This window comes from Mobula birostris, chromosome 6 (genome assembly GCF_030028105.1).
Source record: "Mobula birostris isolate sMobBir1 chromosome 6, sMobBir1.hap1, whole genome shotgun sequence".
In the NCBI taxonomy this organism is placed as follows: Eukaryota; Metazoa; Chordata; class Chondrichthyes; order Myliobatiformes; family Myliobatidae; genus Mobula; species Mobula birostris.
This window is the reverse complement of record NC_092375.1, coordinates 20,674,299-20,699,299: the sequence shown is the minus strand read 5'-3', so window position 1 is coordinate 20,699,299 and position 25,001 is coordinate 20,674,299. Positions and strand designations below refer to the sequence as shown.

Genomic DNA, 25,001 nt, shown 5'->3' with positions numbered 1-25,001 from the left:
GACCCGAAGACAATTCTTGAGAAAGTGTATTTTCTTAAATGTGTTCTTTCAGATGGAACTGTACACAGAGGCCTTGCATGGGTTCTTAATTGTAAAACATTCCGAAATATTTCTAAAGATCAGGGGAGCACAAGTCTCTCAGATGCGTAGTTAATGAAACATTGACCGCATGTGTACTTTAGATGTCAAGATAGAAACGTTTGCGTGGATATCATTTATAAAAGAAAAACGCTGGATCGTCATGTGACTCGCTCGTGGTTGCTATAACATCAGGCAATAAACCACTTGGCAAGTTAACCTTGTTTGGTGATGTTTTCTTAACTCCCCCTACTTCCGACGTTGTCCAATGAAGAGAAACTTACGAAGTTATGGGAATTGATGTAAAAGGCGAGGCTCGGATAGTGCTTCTATAGATTGCTTAAGAGTGTGAGTTCAGTAACTGTACTGGTGATTCAGAGTGAATTTCCACGGGAGATTTTATACTCGCCTGCAATTGGCACGCTTCTTTCACTCTCGGATCTATTAAACACACCGTCTTTGAGTTTTAAGCAACGGCTCGTGGACTGGGAGATATAACAATTAAGACCCAAAAAGTTACAGTAAGTACCGCGTTATGCATTTAGATGGCGACCTTCTGGATTGACTGGAGTGTCCCAATGAGATATGTGGTCTGATTGATCTCTTTTGTTTGGGAATTGCCTCCGCTTTACAATACAACAGAATTGTTTGCGATCCGCCGGCCCACGTTCGTATATCAATATCCAGACTTGACACAAACTCGGTATCTTCGAATTGGGGTGGGGGAAATTTTCGCTGTGCTTATCATACAGTGAGTGATTCGGTGATATCTTAAAGCGTTTTGAGAAAGAGGGATTTAAATCAACCGACAGGAAAGCTCTGAACCGCGCCGTTCAGTCCCCACATGGGCTTGATACAGTGTTTTTTTCGGCTGTGTGTTTGAAGTCGCTGTGGTTTAAATGCTCATCTCCACTCAGCAGAGGTGGTTTCAGGGTGCAACTATATAAAAATGCAAACTTGCAAAGACTATCCTCCTCCGGAGTGCGCCTATCTCGCTCTGTTGGAGTTAACAGCTCCTTCCATTGTGAACTCAATTTGTTAAATTTGCATCTGGTTTAACCTTAATGAAGAATAATTATCAGTACTTGGTTCACAAAATGTAATGTATATATGGATCACTGTATTTTACATGGACGGTGTCAATTTTATATAGTTATTTAATGTTATTTACAATTTCCTGGAAAATAGTACTAAATGGTTCCTTGCAAATCCTTTGGAGTAGATCCGACCTGACATGAATATAACAGCATTTAAAACACAAAGGTGAACCAAATACTGTATAATGAAAACAAGAAATAGTGGTGGGGGGGGAGATGTTTTGGTATTCAGTAAGATTATGGCTAATCTGATTGTTGGCCTCAACTCCACCTTCCTGTCTGATCACCTGTAATCTTTCCACAAAAATTTGTGCCAGTCATGAATATATTTAATGGAATTGCATCCATAGCTCTCTGGAGTCGGGCATTGAAAAGATTCCCAACCCTCTTTGTTGTATAGTTACAAAGAAGAGAAAATCTGCAGATGCCGGAAATCCAAGCAGCACACACACAAAATGCTGAAGGAGCTCAGCATTTTGTGTGTGTCGCTTGTTATATAGCTGATGCTTTATCCTGAAACAATGTCTCCTTGTTTGAGACTACAGGAGAGAAATCCTCATGGTATCCACTTTGTCAAGCCACTTGGAAATTATGCATGCTTTAATAATATTAAAGCATGCATAATTTATTCTTAATTACAAAGAGCATAGTCCTAATTTATTATTTTTTTTCTCATCAAATATTCCCTTGAATCTACAAATCTATCCATCAGGAAGTAGGTACTCAGGACTCACACCATCAGGTACAAGAGCGGTTATTACCCCTCAACCTTCAGGCTCTTGAACCAAAGTGGATAACTTCATTCAGCTTCACTTGCCCCACCACTGAAGTGTTCCCACAATCTATGGACTCACTTTCAAGGACTCTTCATCTCATGTTCTTGATATTTATCTTTTTTTTATATCTTTGTATTTGCAGTTTGTTGTCTTTTGCACACTAGTTCTATGCCCAGTTGGTGTGGTCTTTCATTGACTCTATTATGGTTATTTGATTTATTTGATATGCATGCAAAAGATGAATCTCAGGGTTGTATATGATGACATATTGCTAATATATTTCCTTTGAACACTCAGTCCACCCATATCTCAAAGAGAAGCACATCCACCTTTGAGTGTGCAGTAAAAACAGGGTTGTATCCAAAGTTATAGCCGCTTCTTGATTTTTTTTGATTACAAATCATTCAACAGTGCATAGGTACTGCAAGAAAAGTATGCATTAGTCACCTTGAATAACTTGATCCATAGTTGCATTTTGAAGCAAAGAATTTGGATTTATGGCGCACATTTTATGACCTTAACAGTGTCACATGCTTTCAAGCCTCTGAAGTGCTGTCATTGTTGGAAATACAATAAAGGCTCTCAGCCAAATTGTGCACAACAAGGTTCCCTAGACTGTCACAAGATCATTGGCGAGGTAATATTTCGTCATTTTTGTTTGCCATTGGTCAGAACACAAAATGCAACTACCTCCATCCTTTTTTTCAAAGTTAACATGAATTTCTTCCCATGGATCATCCATATTAGCAGTTTAACACCTCAGCTGGTTCGGACAGTGCAGCACTTGTACAATAGTGGAATATTCAGATCTTGACTTGAGCGAAATTTAAAATGCAATGATCTGAAAAAGCAAAGATGGCTACCACTGAGTCAAGATTGGCAGACAAGTGTAGTGATGTTGTCATTGCTTCCCTGTTCTTTTCCAAATCAAGCAGGCCTTCTAATCAGATTTCTCATTTTTCTTAATCATCTTGTTTCCAGTTTCTCTTTTGGCCTAAACAAATAAGACTAAACAAATAAGTGAACTCTTGATGCACAATTGAGGAACAAAGTTGTTGATATGTGGTCTATCTGGAGAGGTTATTTCCATGTTATCATAAAACATTAGAGCAAACAATACTAAACACTCCCTCCAGCATCACTGATAGACTGCCCAGGGAACAGCTAATCTCATTTAGCTTTGCTTTGAAGGTTTACTTACGATTTCCAGATAAAGTCTTCAAAGGAGACAGGGTGGAGTCTTTCAAAGAATAATCTTTACAGAACCTACTTTCGGTAACAGTCTTAAAGTGGACTTCATTCATCTAAAATGTTCCTGCCTTTGGTTATAGTCTGGTAGATTAAATATTAATCAGGGTGATATTTTGACAGCAGTTACCTTGACCAGGTGCTTGAGATGTGGGTGTATTTAATTACACTGAAATGAACTTGTGATCATCTGACGAATGATGTATGAGCCACACAAAACTAATCTCTAATATGATTAACTTCAGTGATGTATTCGCCCTCAGCAATGTGTGCGAAGTGGAAGTATAAACCGAATATATTGTCTGAGAGCCGCAGGGTTAGGGAGATGAGCTGGCTTGAGAAATGATGGCATACACTCTCTGCAATTTTTGTATTTGAAGATGAAAATATTCATGTAAACTACTTCATTTCAGATTACAAACTACTGACTTGAAACAGAAATAGAATATGCAAAATACATTCTCTTCCCGAAATGTGCACTCTCACGTGAGACACCAGCTTGCACTTGAAAAGCCTTCTATGCATTTCCACCCACACAGAACACAGTAATCAGTAAAATCTGCCCCATGTATGTGACTGAAGTTCATCTCTCGTCTGCCTCTGTTTATGCATTTGCCTGCATGGAGCCATTGTTACTGCTATTTTACAAAATACAATAGTCACTTTGCCAGAGTAAGCATGTATTCAGGGGGAATTGGGGATGCATTTAAAAGGAAGGTTTTAAAGAGCTGTAGTGGAAGACATAAAGTGGGCCAGTTGAAAATCTCTTTCTAACAGGATCCATTGTGAGACAACTCTGTTATGGGAGTTCACAAAAATCTTCAACAAACAAATTCCTTTCGGTTCCAGAAAGTTATATCTGATTAAAATCTGACCAAGTCAAATTAAAATGAACTAGCTCAAGATAGTCCATCTGAGTAATCTTATCCACAACGAAAATGTAAATTCAGTCATCTTTTTTTAAAATCTTATTGAGGTAATTTGAATGTTGGTTATGTAAAATATTGTTTTGACCCTGGACAGAACAAACCTACCTAGTACAAGATCTAACCTGGAGCAGACCTTAGGTAAACAACAGGAATTCTGCAGATGCTGGAAATTCAAGCAACACACATCAAAGTTCCTGGTGAACGCAGCAGGCCAGGCAGCATCTGTAGGAAGAGGTGCAGTCGACGTTTCAGGCCGAGACCCTTCGTAAGGACTAACTGAAGGAAGAGTGAGTCCTGACGAAGGGTCTTGGCCTGAAACGTCGACTGCACCTCTTCCTACAGATGCTGCCTGGCCTGCTGCGTTCACCAGCAACTTTGATGTGTGTTGCAGACCTTAAGTTTGTGGTTTTTGGGTTCCAGCCAACACACACAGGCATATCTGCAATCCTGAGCCATCACTGACTCATAACTGCCTTGTATGCTCATCAGGTGTAAATGGAATAAAGTGTAATATTGTCTGGTACTGTCCACACTTGTCAGGATCAAGGCCAAATCCAAAAAAAAACACATTTGACAGATTTGATTCTGATGAAATATTAACTTTGGCAGACATGAAAAGAGTCAGTTGACAAAAATGCTTTACATTGAAGAAGCTTTTCACTAAACTTGACCTGACTTTATGTACTCTAAACTAAAGTGATCTCATTTCAGTTTTGGCTGTCAAGAAACTGGAGTCAACAGGCAAAACTGCTTTACACTGCACTAAGTAATTTTAAATTCAAACTGCCAGCAAAAATGTAATTCATTCCCAGAAATGGAATTGTTTATGCTAATTTAATCATTTCCCTTTTGACCTCCACAGATCAAAATGTGTGACTTCATGAGAGATCAGGAAGCCCCTGTAGCTTTGGAATCCCGAGGCATACTTAAGGTAAGGTTTAATTACACAATGCTGAACTCGTATTGCATCACACTTTAAGAGTGTTAAGCCTTTCACACTTTAGAGAATGTCTTGCAGCCTGTGTAGCTTTTTTTATTGAGCCAGGTATGTTTAAATGAAAACAATTATAAGAAGTGGGGCTATGGTATGTATGTAATCTATAATGCAGTGGGGAATATATTGAGCCCAAACTTACTTTTGCAGAAAATCATGCAGATATCTGATATGTGTTTATTTCATAAGCTAATAGATCACCCTTAAACTATTTGAGCTGATTTCATACCAGGCCTTTTTTTAGAGGTGCTGTAAGGATCTGAAAAAGTTATTTCACTGTTGACTTAAGTGCTGACATTACCTGCAAAGTGATCATCTTAGTTTTAGCGGAATCTATTCTGCCCCTCTGCATGAGTAAAATTATTCCATTTCAGTGTGCTACCCATGGTGAAAGATTCCCTTTTTTTCATGTCATTAAAGTTATATTTTCTAATATTGTTGCTCTGGTTAAACAAAGCATGTAAACTTTTTCACATGAATGAAGATTTTTCTCTTATTTTAGACTGATGTTTCTTTGGGTAGGTTCCTGTTAAAACAATGATTTGGACAAATTTCCAATTTGTAATCTTAGACAAGTAAACTACCTAGAGGTTTGCTAAACTATACATATGAAAGCATGGCGTAATTGGAAAGCAAAGTCTGGTATGAACATGTTTCATCTTTTGATCTGTGTTCTAGAACTATACTGCACAAAAATAGGCCTTTGTTCCCAGGATACCTTTGCCATATCATTAAAAGAGCTATCCATTTAGTCACATTCCCTAAATTTTCCCAGCATACAACTTGTGTAACTTGCATCTAAGAGTTAAAACTGAATCTACTTCCACTGACTTTTCAGATAGAACTTTCTAAATTACCATAATTTCTGGTATGTAGTGTTTAATATTTTGTGATGTCTTGGTGTGGAGGCTAATGCATTGTATAATCAGAAACAGGGGTACAAAATGTTCCTTGGTTATAATCAATACACTACTGGATGAGTAATTCTATAAATGTTTAACTCATACCATATATGACTTTCGAGTTTACTCAATGTGTGGGTGTGCTCTTGATTATATAGTCTGGTGAACCTGTAAGTGATTCAAATATCGAGATAATCGCTGGGAAAAATAAGCTCCTATTCAGTTTATCATAAACACAAGAGATTCTACAAATGCTGGAAATCAAGCACAGCTCACACAAAATGCTGGCAGAACTCAGCAGCTCAGGCACCATCTATGGAAATGAATCAACAGTCAACATTTCAGACTGAGACAGAGTGCAGTCCTATTCACTCTAACAGTACAAAGTGTAGATTCCTTTGGAGTTGTTTACTTGTTTTATTACTGTTTAATCCTGGTCTAAGTTCGTAGACTGCCATTAGATAGCATTTAAAAAACTATTCTTTTCACTTGGTAATTCCAATCTAAAGTATTCCACTTACTAAATTTTACCAGAACAAGATTACATTTGCTATTCATTTCTAAATGCCCAGTGTTATACCTTGTTAGATATTTTTCCCATTATAGCAACTGCTATACCTTTGATCCAGAAACATTAAAGATACAGTGAGCCCCTATATGAGGATGAGTTGGAAAATAGCTTGCATAGCATTGTGCTCTTGTTGTTTAAATAGTGTCTGATGTTCAGAATTAGAATCAGGTTTGTTATCACCGGCATGTGTCGTGAAATTTGTTAACTTAGCAGCAGCAGCTCAATACAATACATAATATAGAAGAGAACAAATAAAAATAAATAAGGAAATCAATTACTATATATATTGAATAGATTAAAAATCATGCAAAAAAACAAATAATAAGTATTAGAAAAGTGAGGTAGTGTTCACGGGTTCAATGTTTATTCAGGAATCGGATGGCAGAGGGGAAGAAGCTGTCCTGAATCACTGAGTGTGTGCCTTCAGGCTTCTGTACCTCCTACCTGATGGTTAACAGTGAGAAAAGGGCATGCCCTGGGTGCTGGAGGTCCTTCATAATGGACGCTGGCTTTCTGAGACACCGCTCCTTGAAGATCACAAGATCACAAGACAAAGGAGCAGAAGTAGGCCATTCGGCCCATCGAGTCTGCTCCGCAGCTCCCCCATAAGCTAAGCTATTCACCCATCTAGTTCCAATTTCCGGCTTTTTCCCCATATCCCTTGATACCCTGACTAATTAGATACCTGTCAATCTCCTCCTTAAACACCCTCAATGATCTAGGTACAAAGATGTCCTGGGCACTTTGTAGGCTAGTACCCAAGATGGAGCTGACTAAATTTACAACCCTCTGCAGCTTCTTTCAGTCGTGTGCAGTTTAGCCGCAACCCCCCCCCCCCCAAACCAGACAGTGATGCAGCCTGTCAGAATGTTCTCCATGGTGCATCTTTAGAAGTTTTTGAGGGTACTTGTTGACATACCAAATCTCTTCAAACTCCTAATGGAGTATAGTCGGGATCTTACCTTCTTTATAACTGCACTTATATGTTGGAACCAGGTTAGGTACTCCGAGATCTTGACACCCAGGAACTTGAAACTGCTCACTCTCTCCACTTCCAATCCCTCTGAGGATTGGTATGTGTTCCTTCGTCTTGCCCTTCCTGAAGTCCACAATCAGCCCTTTCGTCTTATTGACCTTGAGTGCCAGGTTGTTGCTGCAACACCATTCCAGTAGTTGGCATATCTCATTCCTGTATGCCTTCTCGTCTCCAACTGAGATTCCACCAACAATAGTTGTATCATCAGCAAATTTATAGATGGTATTTTGAACAATGCATAGCCACATAGTCATGGGTTTAGAGAGAGTAGAACAGTGGGCTAAGCACACACCCCTGAGGTGCACCAATTTTAATCGTCAGCAAGGAGGAGATATTACCACCAATTTGCACAGATTGTGGTTCCTCTTACTACTGAAAATTCACTACAGATTCTTATCTAGAAACAGTCTCCATCAGACTTCTTCACATGTGTAGAACAGTTTCTGATGTTAGTGCCAAAATTATGAATATGTCAATTTTCCCTCTAGCATGAGATTATGCCCACCTATTTGCATGGGATGCCATTTCTACCTTTAAGAGAATGTTGGATAGGTACATGGATGGGGAGGGGTATGGTCCAGGTGCAGATAGATGGGACTTGTTTGACAGACTGGATGGGCTGAAGGGCCTGTTTCTGTGCTGAAGTGCTTTATGCTTCTAATTAATAGCTATGGTAACAACACACCAAAGAGTAAAGCCCCATTCCTTACTCAGAAACTGTTGATCTCAACTGTAATACCAGATCTGAATTAATTTTACTTATGAATCTCATCTGGTAACAAGGACAAGTTGTTTGTTTGTTAAGAAAATTAATGTAGTTACTGCTTCCTTTTCAGCGTCAATCAGCATTTGACATGCACGAACCGTTTGATACCACCGTTGATGGGTTCTTGTCACATTTCGACGAAGAGCAAAGTGTGCAGGAAGTTCCAACTGGCATGTCTGCCTTACTAAATGGTAAAGTATGTTAATAACTTGGAAACGTTAGTTATTGTTAATAGAATGATGCAGTTTTTGTGTCCATGTTGTCGTTATTAGTGCAGGTTTTAATGGATAAGCACATCAGCAGGGCTGGCATTGGTCACTTTTTCCCACGATCCCTTGTCTCTATGTCAGATTTGATATTCTTCCAGCTCAGGAGCTAGAGTATTATTTGACTTTGGCACTCTGTTCAATAGAAAGTGTGGGGCGTTGAAATGAATTCTGCTCTTGATCATTCTTTGATAAGCCTTGTGAGAAGAATGGATTTCTATTAACTGAAAATTTAGTTTGAGCGGAGTTAGTTTTTTTTGGCATCTTCACCTTCAACCCATGACAACTTGGGTAAAGAATCAAAGAGCAATTGGAATTGCATCCCACTCTGGGTCAATGCTTCATGGAAGCAAGGACAAGGCAGTTTTGTTTCTTACAGTGTTTTTGATTTCTATTTTAAGGACCAATCTGATGTTTTAAAATACAAATGTTTTCAAAACTAAACTTTCATTTCCGCTATGGCTCCACACTGTATGTGTCCTTTGATGCACTTAAATATCAGATTCACCGTCCCTCAGTACCCTAGAGAAACAAAACAGGAATCTGAAACAAAAATGAAATGCTGACAAAACACGGCTAGTCATACAGCTTCTGCATCTGCGGGAAGAGAAACCGGTCAGTGGTTTGAGCTTTTTTAGTTCAAGGAAATAGATTAACAATATTCCCACTGCTATTTCAAAAGGAAGTGTCTCAGACCCAAAGCATTGATTGGGTTCTCTTTCCACGGATGCTGTTTGACTGCTGAGATCTACCAGCAATTATTTTTGGTCTATCATTGTCCCCTACTGTTAGCCAGAATAAATAATTGCAAGGTATTGGCAAATTTAGTAATCCAGCCACTTGAGAAACGATAGGGCCCCACTTTGGCTTTGAACTTCCTACTCCATTATGCTTGTGACATCACCCACACTCAAATCTAAGATTTCCATTTTTTCAAAGACAAAACCAACGCACTAATCTCAGTCAAGTAGCCTAGAGCACTAGTTAGAGGATTAAGTAAGTTATCCCTGGTGTCCAGGTCTCGTCGTGTTGCCAAACACTTGTCAGTACCACTTCGTAGCCGCTTCTGTATTACAAGTAGGATACATTACAACAGTGACTACACTTCCAAAGTACTTCATTGGCTTGAAGTGCTTTAAGACATCCTAAAAGACACATCCATATAATTCGGGTCTCCCTTTGAAAGTAATTAAAATAAAAGGCTTATGAGTCCCAATTCTCACTCAGTGGCCACTTTATTAGGCCGCTCCTATACCTAATATTGTGACCATTGAGCAGTGGTCTTCTGCTGCTGTAGCCCATCAACTTCAAGCTCTGATCTGTTGTGCATTCAGAGATCCTCTTCTCAACACTACTGTTGTAACAAATGGTTATTTGAATTGCTGTTGCCTTCCTGTCAGCTTGGACCAATCTGGCCATTCTCCTCTGACTTCTCTCATTAACAAGGCATTTTCACTCACAGATTTTCTGTTTTTCACACCATTTCCTCTCAGCTTCAGAAACTACTCCTGAAAATCCCAGAAGACCAGCAGTTTCTGTGATACACAAACCACCCCATCTGACACCAGCAATCATTCCATGGTCAAAGTCACTCAGATCACATTTCTTTTCCATTCTGGTGTTTGGGAACAGCAGAATGCTCTATGCATTGAGTTGCTGCCACATAGAACATAGAACAGTACAGCACAGTACAGGCCCTTCGGCCCACAATGTTGTGCCGACCCTCAAACCCTGCCTCCCATATAAGCCCCCACCTTAAATTCCTCCATATACCTGTCCAGTAGTCTCTTAAACTTCACTAGTGTATCTGCCTCCACCATTGACTCAGGCAGTGCATTCCATGCACCAACTACTCTCTGAGTAAAAAAACCTTCCTCTAATATCCCCCTTGAACTTCCCACCCCTTACCTTAAAGCCATGTCCTCTTGTATTGAGCAGTGGTGCCCTGGGGAAGAGGCACTGGCTATCCACTCTATCTTTTCTTCTTATTATCTTGTACACCTCTATCATGTCTCCTCTCATCCTCCTTCTCTCCAAAGAGTAAAGCCCTCGTAAAAGCTATATCGCATGATTGGTTGATTTAGATATTTGCCTTATTGAGCAGGTGTACCTAATATAGTGGCCACTGAATTCAAGTTTCCTGGGACAATAAATGATCAATATTTCACATCATTCCAAAATCTCCTGTTGATACTGGTATCATTAAAGTACAGCTTGGATCTTTATCAACAGAGCTGCAGTGGAGCGTGTATCAAGTTTCAAATTCCTCGGTGTCCACATTTCCAAGGATCTCACCTGGTCCCTGAACTCCTCCATCCTGATCAAAAAGGCGCAACAGCGTCTTTATTTCCTGTGGAGCATCAAGAAAGCTCACCTCTATCCCAGGATACTGACGGACTTTTACCGCTGTACCATTGAGAGCATACTCACCAACTGCATCTCAGTGTGGTATGGCACTTGTCCCGTATCGGACCTCAAACACTCCAGCGTGTGGTGAAAACTGCCCAGCGGATTATCGGCACCCAATTACCCACCATTGAGAAAATCTACCATAAACGCTGCCTGGGCAGGGCGAAAAGCATTATCAAGGATGCATCTCACCCTAACCATGGACTTTTTACTCTCCTCCCATCTGGTAGGCGCTACAGGAGCCTCCACTCCCAGAAACCAGCAGGCACAGGAACAGCTTCTTCCCTGAGGCTGTGACCCTGCTGAACCTCACATCACAGCGCTAAGGAGTATTGCACCCATATTGTACTGTCTCGGTACTTTTATATTTGTGTGCTGTAGCACTTACTTTTTATTCACAGTTATTTTGTAAATAACACTATTCTTTGCATTTCTGGTTAGATGCTAACTGCATTTCATTGGCTTTGTATCTGTACTCGGCACAATGACAATAAAGTTGAATCTAATCTAAATTCGAGGGGAATGGTTGGACCTCCTGCTACTTTAATGTCTTATCTTAAAACTTCATGTATTTAGTGGGTCAGACTGTGTTCAGCACATCAACAAAACATTGAAAGGGAATGCTTGCTTTATGGAATGCCTTTTTCGGGATGAAGGTGTTATTTCTTGGCTTTTTCTCTCTCACTGCAGATGTTGGAACCAATGAAGTTCCACTCCTAACACCTGTCAGCAAGGCCGTCATGAGTCAGGCACTCAAAGAGAGCTTCAGTGGTTTCGTCAAAGAGAGCCGACGCCTCGGCATCCCAAAAGGTGACCTTTTGGATAGGAAACGCTATATTTAACTTGTAGTTGAGTGAAGTTCTTGCAAGTGACCACAAACTTTCAGAATGATATCTGAGCACAGTTAGTTGCTGGGTCAAAATACTGGAACTGGCTACCCTATAGCATACCATCTGGACTGACCTCAAGAGGAGGCTTACCAGCATCCACCTGAGGTCGACTAGGAATGGAAAATAAGTATTGGTTGACTAGTATCGCATTTCATGTGTACATAAATGTTTATTGGTTAGAAAGGGAGCTCAACAGAATAGAAAATCCAAATGTAATTGCATCAAACCACCAAAGACACACACTCAAATATGACCTTTGAAACTGAAAGGTTCATAGTAACTCCGCTCAGAGCCACTGTCTCACAGTGTGAGGGACCTGATTTAATCCATGCCTTGGGTCCCGATGGTCTGAAATGTGTACATTCGTCCTATGACCTCATGGATTTCCTCCGGGGAATCTGGTTTCTTCCCTAATCTCGAAGGCATTTGGTCTGTAGGGCTATTGGCCATTGTTAATCGTCCCAAGTGTGTAGAAGAGTGGAAATCTAAGGGGAGTTGATGGTCATGTGGGAAGAATAAAAATAAGGAATCAATGTAGAATGTGATTGATGATCAGCAGAGACAAAGAGGACTGAAGGGTCTGATTCTATACTATATCTGTGACTAAGATGTGACTCAGTTAATTGCAATTCCTGCCACTCAAGGGCTGGTTAAACGGAAAGAGGATAAGTTTGATTCACAAGTGTGAAATAATTTTTTTTCCAAGCTGATGACTGGGTGCATTTAGGGAAGTGGAGATGCACTGTGGGTGCTTGGTTTAAATTGTTGCTTAGTAACACTTTCTGAGAAGTGTGTGAAGTATGTGGTTATGAATGGTGCACACTGCCAGAGGGGAACTCTGGCCTTTGGCCATACAGTAGAATCAGTCACCACCTTCAGCAGAATAAATTTGAATGAAGTTGACGACATTTTTGTTCTACTTTTAGAGATGGCACAGTCACTTCCCATTTTTAAAAATGCATTCAGATTAATGCAGTATACACGTCTTAATCCTGCCGGTGCCACTGTATTTGAACTAATCTAAACAAAAGAATTCAGCTTTGGAGAAACTCAATGGTTAGTTTGTCTCAAACAGGAGATTTTTGTTTCCAAAACACAAGAAATTCTGCAGATGCTGGAAATCCAGAGTAACACACAGAAAATGCTGGGGGCACCCAAAGGTCAGGCAGTGGTCTCAGCCAGAAATGTCAATTCTTTTATTCTTTTCCATAAATGTTGCCTGACCTGCTGAGCTCCTCCAGAATTTTATGATTTTTTTTTTCTTCTTCTTTTCCAAGCTTTGCAATAACTTGACACTTTCCTCTTCTTCCCAGACCCTCATGTTTGGACTGAACAGCAAGTTGGTCAGTGGCTACACTGGGCTGTCAATGAGTTCAGTCTGCAGAATGTCAACTTCCAAAAATTCTACAAGACTGGTCGAGTTCTGTGTGACCTTGGGAAAGAACGTTTTCTCGAGCTGGCACCTGACTTCATTGGAGATATTCTCTGGGAACACCTGGAACAGCTAATGAAAGGTACAGCAGTGACCTGATACACTTTTCATTTTAAAAAGCGTGGAACAAATGACCCAATTATAAGCATTTCTAAATCGGGAGAAACTGTTCTGCATTATTTTCAAATGTTTACTGGTGGATATATTACAGAATCGGTCTTTTAATTTTTATCTTCCCCCTTATCTTTTACTTCTCTCTAAAAATGTTGTCTGTTCTCCCATATTTTGGTAGCATGTGCATGAAACTTGATTGTAAATAATGTGACCATTCAATTACAAACAGCATCACACTTCCTGCCCACAAGAATGCAAGTACTTGTTCCTCAAGCAATGATAACAGCCTAAGCTTCCCTTCTTTGATAAGAGACAGACATAGACTGAATCTTTTTCCCAGGTTGGAAATGGCCAATACAAGGGGACATACCTTTCTCCAATCACCTTAAAGTTATAAGGATATTTTTTATAATATATACAGTGGGTGTGTGGAACGCACTACTAGGGTAGCGGTAGAGGCAGATACGTTAGGGACGTTTAAGGAACATGGATAATAGAAAAATGGAGGCTAGGTAGGAGGGTAGGACTCAATTAATCTTGGAGTAGTTTAAAAGGTCAGCACAACATTATGGGCTGAAAGGCCTGTACCGTGCTGTAATGTTCTATGTTTTAACCCAGAGACCAATTCTAGAACTACTTGGAAGGCAGCAAACACCAACGCTCTAACTTTAAAGCTTTTCAGATTCCTATATTTCAGTTAATCACTGGATAAGATAACTTGTCCTAGAGCACTACAGCATAGAAACAGGCTCTTCAACACATCTAATTGATGCTGAACAATTGATCTGCCTGCTCCTGTCGACATGCACCTGGACCATAGCCCTCCATACTCCTCCCTTTCCAAATTTATCCTGAATGTTGAAATTGAACCTGAATCCACAACTTCTGCTGGCAGCTCATTCCAGACTCTTAAGTGAAGAAGTTCCCCCTTAAACATCTCACCTTCCACCTTTTTAAGTAATGACTTCTCGTTCTAGTCTCACCCAACCTCAGTGGAAAAATCCTGCTTGCAATTACCCTTCATATACCTCTATTAAATCTATACCCTTCATATACCTCTCTCAAATCTCCCCTCAATCTCCTACGCTTTAGGGAATAAAGTTCTAACCCAATCAACTTCATCGTTTAACAGTGAGCTTTAAGCCCAAGTTGTATATTAATACTTATTTTGTTTTGTTATAATGGTTAGGTGCATTGCATTCCTAATTCAGTTTGGCATATGTCAGATGTAAAGCTCCTCTCTCAATTGCTCCGACAAAATCCTTTTGCCGTAGGTTAGAGTGTCCTGCTGTCTGTTTGACCACAAAGCCACTGTTGAGATCAAATATGGGATGAGATTGCAGAAATCTATTTTATTACAGACTGAATCACTGGCTATATTGAAGATGCCATGGGGCTTCACCAGCTGGTTTGATTGGGAAAATGACTTGGTGAATAAGATTTGATTTAATCCCTTCAGACTCTCCCAGATTTTAACTACATATTAAGGCAACATGATGAGCTATTTTTGAATATGGATATCAAAACTAAGTGCTCAGGTCAACCTCGAGCTCTCAATAAAAGAATGAAGCCCAGCTAAAAGGCTCATTTTTAAACATTTACTTTTCCAAATCAGATTGTTTACATTTGTAGTGGGTGTCTATGATCACAGCAGCTGTTTTGATGCTGAGTAGTGAAGACAAGGGGAAAATGGAATCTCCTAAATGCAGAGAGGGCTTGTCTGATTTCCCCATCCCTCACTTTCGGTGCCAGCATGTTAAAGTCTGTAGACTTGCAACATTGGCTTTACCATATCAGGTTCTTGATCTCAGATGACTTACTTACTGCCTGTTTTGCTGCTGGCACTTCGGGCAGCAATGAAAGTCCTCCATTTTCATTGCTGGTTCCATAACAAGTTTTTTTTCCCAAACCAGTCAGGGTTGTTAGCCCCAAGCTGAACCCCCGAAACCTGGATGGCCCACGGACCACTCTTGAGTCTGGCCTCTACCCTTTGACCTGTTTGGCATGGGTGACCCCACCAAGAATCGAAGCACAGGGACCTGACTCCACCCAACATAGCTCTCCAGGTCATTGAGGCACACGAGCCTCTGAACCGTACAACAAAGTTGGGGTCCTCTCGGATAAGATCTCAGATGAGCTGTCAAGTAATTCTGATCAAAGTTATTGAATTGATAGTTTGAAATCCAGTCAGTCCTTGTGTAAAATCGTAAGTATTCTTTGTAATTTTTGTAATCTTATTTTTACCACCTTTAGTAATTTGTTTCTTTGTTATCATTCTAGATTGCCAGGAAGCATCACAGCAGAACTATCTGGGGAACTCTGCTCTTATCAGTGGAAACTCAAACTGGGTGGAAAATAATTCATTTGGTACGTCCTCTCCAAATCCCCTAAAAAGTATCTTCTGACAGTGACCTGCAAGCCCAGGGGTGGCAGACTTATGAAACTTGTGCCTAAGATGGCACATGCAAAAATGTTGTTGGCACAAGGCATGCAGTGCTGTTCCTCGATTCTTTAAAACCCACCCATAATAAAAAGATGCCTCATGATTATCTTTACTGCCAAATGAAACAGCAAATTATTTTGTACAACCCAAGAGCAGTGAGATGTTTTTCATGGGAAATGTCTTCTGCCTGTTTGGTGCCAGTTGTGAGAACTAGTGATGTTGGGTGATACATTTTGAAATCCTTACAGACCTGGTGTACACATCAGTATTTTGATAGTAACTGGTTAAAATATAATTTTTTTTAAAAAATGTCAACTGTTTACTCATTTCCATAGATGCTGCCTGGACTGCGAGTTCCTCCAGCATTTTGTGTGTGTTGCTTGGAATTCCAGCACCTGCAGATTTTCTCTTGTATGTTATTTAGAAATGATGTTATTTTTAAACTCCACACACACAAAATATTGGAGGAAATTGGCAAGTCAAATTGGAAAAGAGTAAATAGTTGACTTTTTGAGCTGAGACCTTTCTTCAGGACTTGGAAGGAAGGGGAAATAAAAAGGTGCGGAGAGGGGAATGGGGCTAACTGGAAGATACCCCACTTTACCCACTTGTTTCAATTGTCTATTTTAAAGATTAATATCTTTGAGCAAGTTTTCTAAAATGCTTTATTTATTTCAATCTGTTATTTTATTAATAGTAAAACAATGAACACACAAAGCAACAAGGGTCATCCTTATTCATTAAGTCCATAATCATTATTACTAATTCTTTAACCAGTGATAATCTGTTCTCAAAATTATCATGGCACAGGAGAGATTTTTTTAGAATATCGCCAATTTGAGCACAAGATCTTAAGGCGTAGCCTTAAAGAAACCCACAAACTTGCAGGCTTTCAATTCTATAAGTGGTTCTATTTATAGGACTGTGGTGTAAAACATGCCAGATACTATTTAAAACATTTTTTAATATGGACAGATTGGATTTGTTGATCTTGGTTCAGAGAAAACTCAGAGATGAATACCAATGTAACCAATTTGACCTAAAGTTTGTTTCCTTCATTTTTTTTTTCTGAAGCAATATAATTTGACCTCCTTAAAAATAAAGCGGGTAAGTTTTATTTTCTCTTTGAGAAAATTGTGGACTTTTGGCTTGGTCTTTGACTGCAAGTTTAAGCATGAATTCAGAGCATATAGTGGATCCAACTTTCCATGCGGTGGTCAGTTCAGTTAGTTCAACAGTGTCATGGTTTGGAGAAAGAATGAAACTAGGGGAGTATACTTGTTGGATGTAACATGAGTTACCGCATAGGAGCCAAGTGGTGGTAGCCACCAAAGAAGATCAAATAGCTCCAGACAATATTGGAAGTAATAACTGGTAATGTTTTTTGCAGTGAAGTTTGTTGGCTGTATCCCAGTCAAAGGAAACTGAAAAGGTAGTTTGTGTATCATTCTTAATGAAGTGCTTTTTAAAAATTTTTAGAATTCAATTTGAATCAACTTCAGTGTGGGAACCTGTTCTCTGATTTTACTGGAAGCTTCCTCTCTGAATTGCATCAGATTTCATCAGATTCAAACAACCAGGATTTTCTTGGCTTGAACCACAGTTTTGGAATCCTTGCCAATCCTCAAATGGATAAAGTTGAGATGGGCTACTACTCCATGCGGCAGAAGGAAATAACTGACAGCAACTTGCATGTGGGAGTCATTGTCCCTGGTGAGTATGTGTGGTGAAGCTACGTACAGAGATGGAATGTAAAATGTCTGACCTAGTGATAGCAACGAGCTCAGAAGAGGAAGCTTTTTGTGGTTATGAAATGTTGGTTGCTGATAGTAGCCACTGCCTCAAATAGAAAATTTTATACAGTGGAACAGGGTGGCCTCAAAGGAAATTGAATCATATCTGGGGTTATGTTGGGCCTTGTCTTGGCTTGGTGCCTTAATGTCCCTGAGAGCAGTGTTGGCTGGAGTCAGCACATTATGCTTTGACTCTTGGTAGGGTCACACATGCCAAATAGGTCAAAGGGTAGAGCTGAGACTAAGAGTGGTCCACCAGTCCTCCAGGTTCAGGGGCTCAGCTCAGGGCTAACAAAATTGTTACAGAAACAGCAATGAAGAACCCTTTTACATCTCAGTACAATGGTACTCTTGAGTCTCCACCTAGGACTCGCACTACTGACAGTGGTAAAAACCAAGAGGAAGCTCCGACATGATTGAAGCCCTGTACCCCACCAGAGATGGATTGCTTGCTTGCTGCCCTAACTGCCAGCGGCATAACAGGCAGTAAGTTAGGTTATGATAGGATAGTTGTTTACAATGATGGGAGTGTCTCAGAGTATATACATACAAGATGAAGGGAGGGTCACTTAAAACTAAGGTAAGTATATAAATAAGTTCTTGCAGAGGATGTTGATAATATGGAACTCCCATTACTAAGGATTGTGGAGTTTGAGCCCTTGGTGCTTGGAGAAAATAGGTAATATTTGTTTGGAAAGAACCTGAAATTGGGGGTTAAGTGGAACGGGTAGAAATGGGTTGAGGTCTGGGGCAGATTATGGGGTTTGTCTGAAGATTCCCTTATCTGTGGTTGAAGAATGAATTTTACTTGTCCTCTTTTACAGTTGAGAGCAGAACCCAGAGTTCCTTTGAAAGTGCAGACAGTTTTGATGGCACAGACCCCCTGTTGAAATCTTGGAAAAGCCAGTCATCTTTATGTGATGTGCAACGTGTCCCTTCGCAGGACAGTTTTGAAGATGATTGTACCCACTCCCTGTGTCCAAACAAACCCAATATCTCATTCAAAGACTACATCGAAGAGAGGAAAGAGCCACTGGAACAAGGAAAACCAGTCATCCCTGCTGCAGTCCTTGCTGGACTCACAGGTAAGCGATCTTTGTCCCAATGGTTTTCTTGAGACCATAAGATAAAGATGCAGAATTAGGCCATTTGGCTCATCGAGTCTGCTCTGCCATTTCATCTTGGCTGATCCATTTCCCCTCCAACCCCCCCACCCCAAACTCCTGCCTTCTCCCCATAATCCCTTCGTGCCTGACTAATCAAGAATCCATCAACCTCTACCCTAAGTATACCCAATGAATTGGTCTCCATAGCCACCTATGGCAAAGAATTCCATGGATTCACCACTCTCTGGCTAAAGAAATCCCTCATCTCTATTCTAAAAGGAGGTCCCTCTATTCTGTGGCTGTCCTCTGGTCTTTGTCTCCCCCCACCTTTGGAAACATCCTCTCTGCATTCACTCTATTGAGGCTTTTCTACGTTCAATGGGCTTCAATGATGTCACCCGTCATTCTTCTGAATTACAGTGAGTAGAGGCTCAAAGCCATCAAATGTTCCTTCTATGACAAGCTTTTCAATCCTGGAATCATTTTCTATTTTCCAAACTAAAGAAAGCGGTGTCCCACTACTATTCTGCTGGAAACCAACAAATTCGAAAGGGAAAAAAAAAAGTTTAGTTTTGGAAAGGGATTGCTATCTGCTAAGAGTAGAGAGGGGCTAAATGTTCAGCCCTTTGTAGATCTATCACTTCTCTCTAGCCTGGTGATCAGTCACTTCACTTCTATTTTACACTGAGTTCTGATGAGGAGGCAAGTGACTGTAACGGTGCAAGCTAAGTCGTTTTTCCTAAATGAAAAACCACTCACTTCCTGTTTGCACACAAATCACTTGAGTACTCAAGAGTTTTTGATTTCTGCCACACATGGTGTAAATTGAATACCTTTTTGTCAAGTTCGTTTCCAAAATACTGATTCTAGTATTAAAAATAACATTTTACAACTTGTTTCCTCTTTTAATTCCACAGGAAGTGGGCCCATTCAACTTTGGCAATTTCTCTTGGAACTACTGACAGATAAATCCTGCCAGACATTTATCAGCTGGACAGGGGATGGATGGGAGTTTAAACTGACTGACCCTGATGAAGTAAGAATCCCTGTCACATTATGTGCATGTGAAAATTGAACTGTGGTGTAGTCATACCAGTAGCATTTAACGGAGGGAAAATAGATCATTAGTTTTTTATTGTCACGTGTACTGAGGTGCAGTGGCAAAACTTTTTGCATGCCATCGATACTGATTATTTCATCGCGTTGGTACATCCATCGAGGTAGAACAAATTAAAAACAACCAACAGAATGCCAGATTATAATGTTACAGTTAGAGAAAGTAGCAGGTGGTTAAGGGTCAAGGCCATGACAAGGTAGATTTTGAGGTGAAGAATCTATCTTGTATAAGATGATGGTCCAAAAGTATGAAAACAGAGCAATATGTGTTTTCAGATTGTTGTAACTTCTGACCAATTGGGCTGGTGGCAGAGAGAAGAGGGAATTGGGGTCTCTTATGTTGGCTGCTTTGCTGAGGCAGTGAGAATTGTAGACATAGTCCAGAAAGAGGCTGGTTTCCATGATGTGCTGAGCTGTGTTCACAACCCTCTGCAGATTGTGGTTTTGGGCAGGATAGTTGCATTACCAAGCCATGATGCAAGCAGATAAGATGCTTTCTATGAAGCACCAAAGAAAAATTGAGGGTCAGCAGGGATATGCTCCACATGCATCAGATTCTGAAAGCTTGTTTCAAAGTCTCCAACTAAGTTTGATGTTCGTTCATTTGTGTATTGATTTTAGTATAAGAACTAGAGGTGAAATCGTTCAGTGGCGTATGTAATAGTTATTGATATTTAGCAAGTCTAGATACAATTTTACACAGTTACACAAACTAATTTAAAGAATGAATACCACAACTTGAATAGTTGTAATATTGTCAAATGCTGAATTCTTGGGAGAGATCATTTGAATAAGAGGCATCCAGAGTCTTCTGAATTAAAGAGGGCATTTCAGGGTTTTGCTGTTTGACTCTTAGTTTAACTTTCAAACTTCAATCGTAACGTAACTAAAAGGGAGGTGATGTTCAGTGACTAGATTTCATGTTGTCCTTGCTCAAGAGTTGGGAGATGGAACTTTCCATTCCGTACTCCAAGTGACAGCCTGCTCTAAGTGAAAATGATGGATACAGCTCAGACCATCATGGACAAAACCCTCCCCACCAGAGAGCATTGCCTGAAGAAAGCAACATCTATTATCAAGGTTCCCACCAGCCAGGCCATGCTCTCTTCTCGCTACTACCATCAGGCAGGAGGTACGGGAGCCTTGGGTCCTACGTCACTTGGGTCAGGGATAGTTATTACCCTGCATCCACCTGGCTCCTGAACTAACAAGGATAACTGAATGGACTCCACAACCTCTTTCAGGATTTGTGTTCCCAGTAGTTTTATTTGCACAATTTGTCTTTTGCATGTTGGTTATTTGTCAGTCTTTTGCATAGTTTTTTCATTGATTCTACTGTATTTATTTTGAAGAAAATGAATCACAGGGTTGTAGATGGTGACATGTGTACTTTGATGATATATATCCAACGCCAAGGGACCTTGAGGAGGGCTAGATCAAAGTTAAGGCACTCCTCTACAAAAGGGGCAGGGCTTGGATCAAAGCAGCACTCATAAGTCTGGTTACAAAAAAAAGTATAAACTGTTCAGTTGCTCGTACAGAATGAAACAAAAATTGAGTAGAGATATGAGGGGTGTAAAGGATGTGAGAAAATAATTGTAGTCACACTCCAATGCCAATTTACACCTGTTGGTTGACCATTACTGAATTCTGACACACACTGATTTTTTTTCAATTTCTAAGTTGACTAAATGCTCATTTCCGGTTGCCACACAGGTTGCTCGTCGATGGGGCAAGCGCAAGAACAAACCCAAAATGAATTATGAAAAGCTGAGCCGAGGGCTGCGTTATTACTATGATAAGAACATCATTCATAAGACGTCGGGCAAGAGATACGTCTACCGCTTTGTCTGTGACCTGCACAACTGGCTGGGTTACACCGCAGAGGAGCTTCATGCACAGCTGGGTGTGCAGCCGGACACAGAGGATTGAAATATTTACTGCATCTGTGGGGCTGAAGCTGCTAGCAGTGTGAATGTGACGGGTGCTAGTCAAATTTCACTCTGAACTGGTCCGATGTGGTGAGAGATGCAGTCAGTGGTTGCATAATGAGGAGTGGTACCACAGAGGCATCTTGCTTTGCCAAAGACAAAACTGGTGACAAACATTTTCCTGTACTCTTATCTAGTAGAGTTGTGCGGTATTAACAAGTTGTATCATCAGTTTAGTTTAGCAATGTGGTTTTATCCTTCTGATTGTGAATTGCCAAATTCTAAAACAAGCTTTATTCTTAATTGGATGAGCTCTAGTTACAAGCCATCCAGTGTCAGTGAGAACTTGTTTAACGTGGCATGGGTAAGGCTGATTTTTCTAAAGTTTCAAACCAAAGAAATTGCCATAAAGTTGGAGGCTTTTGTTTGTATGCGTAGCTCACTCCTACTCCCAGGTGCACAGTGCCTGCCCTTTCACCTTTCACCTGTAGCCAATCAATATTTCTGTCACATGAAACTGATCAAGATTTCTGTGTTACAGATCAGCTTAGCGTAGATACAGTTTGCTAGACTTGTACAAGATATTTGGGCCCACAAAAATGTTGGTAGTTTGCAGACGATGCTGCATTCTCCTTTGTTTATTACTTCACTAAATGAAGCAGCTGCTCAAGGTCAGTTTCTGCCAAACAAAATGGAAGTATTAAACTGTGGCCTAGCAATTATCTGGAAATATTTTGAAAACATAAGATTTACCCAGGTCTCTTTATCTATTCCAATAACGGCTTGTAAACCCAACCAGATTGCCTATCTGGTTTTTTCATATGCCTATTGTTTAAAATGGGAGTGCTTCTCTAAAATAGCAATTTTATTAGATACGTGATGGGTATCTTTTTTTTTAAATCAAAGATTAAATATTGCTACACAACAATAAAAGTATCTGGCAGCTGTTTCCTATCACACAACTTATCGGTCATTGGTGCCAAGGTTAGGGCATTGTGCAAGGCTGCTGCAAAGCTTCAAGCCTTTGAAGTTTACACAATTGTAAGGATTTCAGGAAGTAGTGAGAAGGCGGTAGCATTCATAGGATGTCATGAAATTATTGTTTTTCGTCCTGTGCATTCTAAAGCTTCTGTAAATATTTCATAACAATAGCTTGCTAATAGGGATGCAGCAAATATTTTTGATACCTCCTCAGCACTTTGAGCATATTTCCCTTTAATTCTATTGGTTATTCAATGGAAAATATAGTCAACTTGTGTATGACTGGGTCATGATATTCAAGTTGATTCCAGGACATAGATATTCATTCAATGGAACTGGTCTTTAATTAACAAAAAAAATGATTTAAAATGAATGTAAAGTGTTTTTTTGTATGCTATCCCCTGTAACACCTCCAACCTGTTACATATTTGCAAAGAAAAAGCATCTATCCAACCCGAAGATGTCAATTAGCCACTGTATTGCTTTAATTCAAAAACAATTTCTGCATGCCAGTTTACTTTGAGACAGGATAAAAGGGGATTAATTTTTTTACATAAATTATAACCCTCCTCGGGGCTGATGTTGCAGCTGGTCATCTGCATTGAATTTCAAATTTGTTTTAAATTGAATGAGCTAGGAAAGTATTTTTAATACCATTAGGGCTTTCTGAATGCAGAACAATGTACAGTTTTTGTATAGCAACATGAATTTGTATCATTTATTTGTATAAATGGTTGTGGTTTTGATATATTTTTGAAATAAATCAATTTTCTGAAGTACCTTGCACTTTTTTTTTCAGAAACACTAACTGTTTTTTAAAAAAATTAAACAAAGTTTCTGACTGTTAGAGATCTGTATAGATCCCAGGAGAAATCTGTACATCATAATCAGGAGTACTTGTACATTCCCTTTACAATAAAGGCCAGAGCCTACTGGAAAATAAACTTAAAAGGAGTAGGCTGTACAAGACACATTCGCAGGCAACACAGCTCTGTTTCCAGGTATCACAGTTAGGGCACCTCGTACTGCTTCCTCTACCACTCCCTCTTTCCTTTCCACTTATTGTGGAGGGTTTGGCCTGAAATATTGATTGTTTATTCCCCTCCACAGATGCTGCCTGACCTCCCGACCTGCTGAGTTCCTCCAGCATTGTGCGCCTGTGTGTGTGTGGTGGGGGATGGAGGGACTGTGTGCATGGCTCTGGGTTTCCAGAATCTCATCTGTTTGTTTTGTAATTTGCTTTGTATTCCAGTAAGTAAAGTGAATAGGCAGATTGTTTTATAGAAGAAGTTGGAGAGGCCAGAGTCACGCCCACTGGAGATTAAACAACTTTGAATTGTTCTTGTGTCATTTCCAGTAGACAATTGTAAAGGAGAACAAAATAATCATTACTCCGGATTCAATGCACCACAAAAAAAACAAAGATAAAGAACACAATTTAAAAAGAAAACACGATAAATATAAATACATAAGAAGAAGGCTTACAGACACTGTTTGCATATCCATAAAGTGCACGAGGCACAGGAGTGCCTGTACGTAAGGTGATTCTGATGGGAAATGATCAAATAGTGGTGGTGGGGTATAAATGGAGTGTATAAGGTCCAGGGTGTTCCTAACAATACAGATGTGGAATAGGTACTCCTGCTTGCTAACTGGCTTTTGGTTATTAGTACTCATTTAATGGACAATCGGGAACTAATGGTCACAATTTTTTAAAAAGCAACATCATCCCTTTAAGATTGAGGTTATTTTTATGTCTGAGTCAGCAATCTTTAGACGTCTTCCTCATGATGGTAGAAAGCCTTTGAATTTTTGATAATCAAAGGTGGGAGAGCTCCACTGCATGTTGAAGGGAGTGAGGAGACCAGCCATGAGCAAGCTTCAGGGGCCAAGTGAACTACTACTGTTCCCAATTGGTATGCTCGTGAGTACGAGCACTGCAACATGTTCTGACCATTCAAGGTAAATTCTGGTGCCAACCCAGGATCTTGACCCAAAATGGCAACCATTCCTTTCCCTCCGTAGATTCTACCTGCTGCCTGGCGCGCTGACTTCCTTCAGCAGTTTGCCTTTTGCTCCAGATTACAGCATCTCATTTGCAATCTTTTGTATCTCTCAATGGA

General features: G+C 40.0%; 1 protein-coding gene across 1 annotated transcript; it reads left to right on the top strand.

The window, feature by feature from the left end:
* The first annotated feature begins 380 nt into the window (after nt 1-380).
* Nucleotides 381-23,654, top strand: ets2 (v-ets avian erythroblastosis virus E26 oncogene homolog 2). Its single transcript, XM_072259979.1, has 10 exons — nt 381-599; nt 4,991-5,059; nt 8,468-8,588; nt 11,763-11,882; nt 13,276-13,476; nt 15,789-15,875; nt 17,431-17,664; nt 18,569-18,829; nt 19,768-19,886; nt 21,683-23,654. The coding sequence occupies exons 2-10, from the start codon at nt 4,997-4,999 to the stop codon at nt 21,896-21,898; spliced, it is 1,422 nt and encodes a 473-aa protein (XP_072116080.1). The 5' UTR covers nt 381-599; nt 4,991-4,996; the 3' UTR covers nt 21,899-23,654.
* The last annotated feature ends 1,347 nt before the right edge of the window (nt 23,655-25,001 follow it).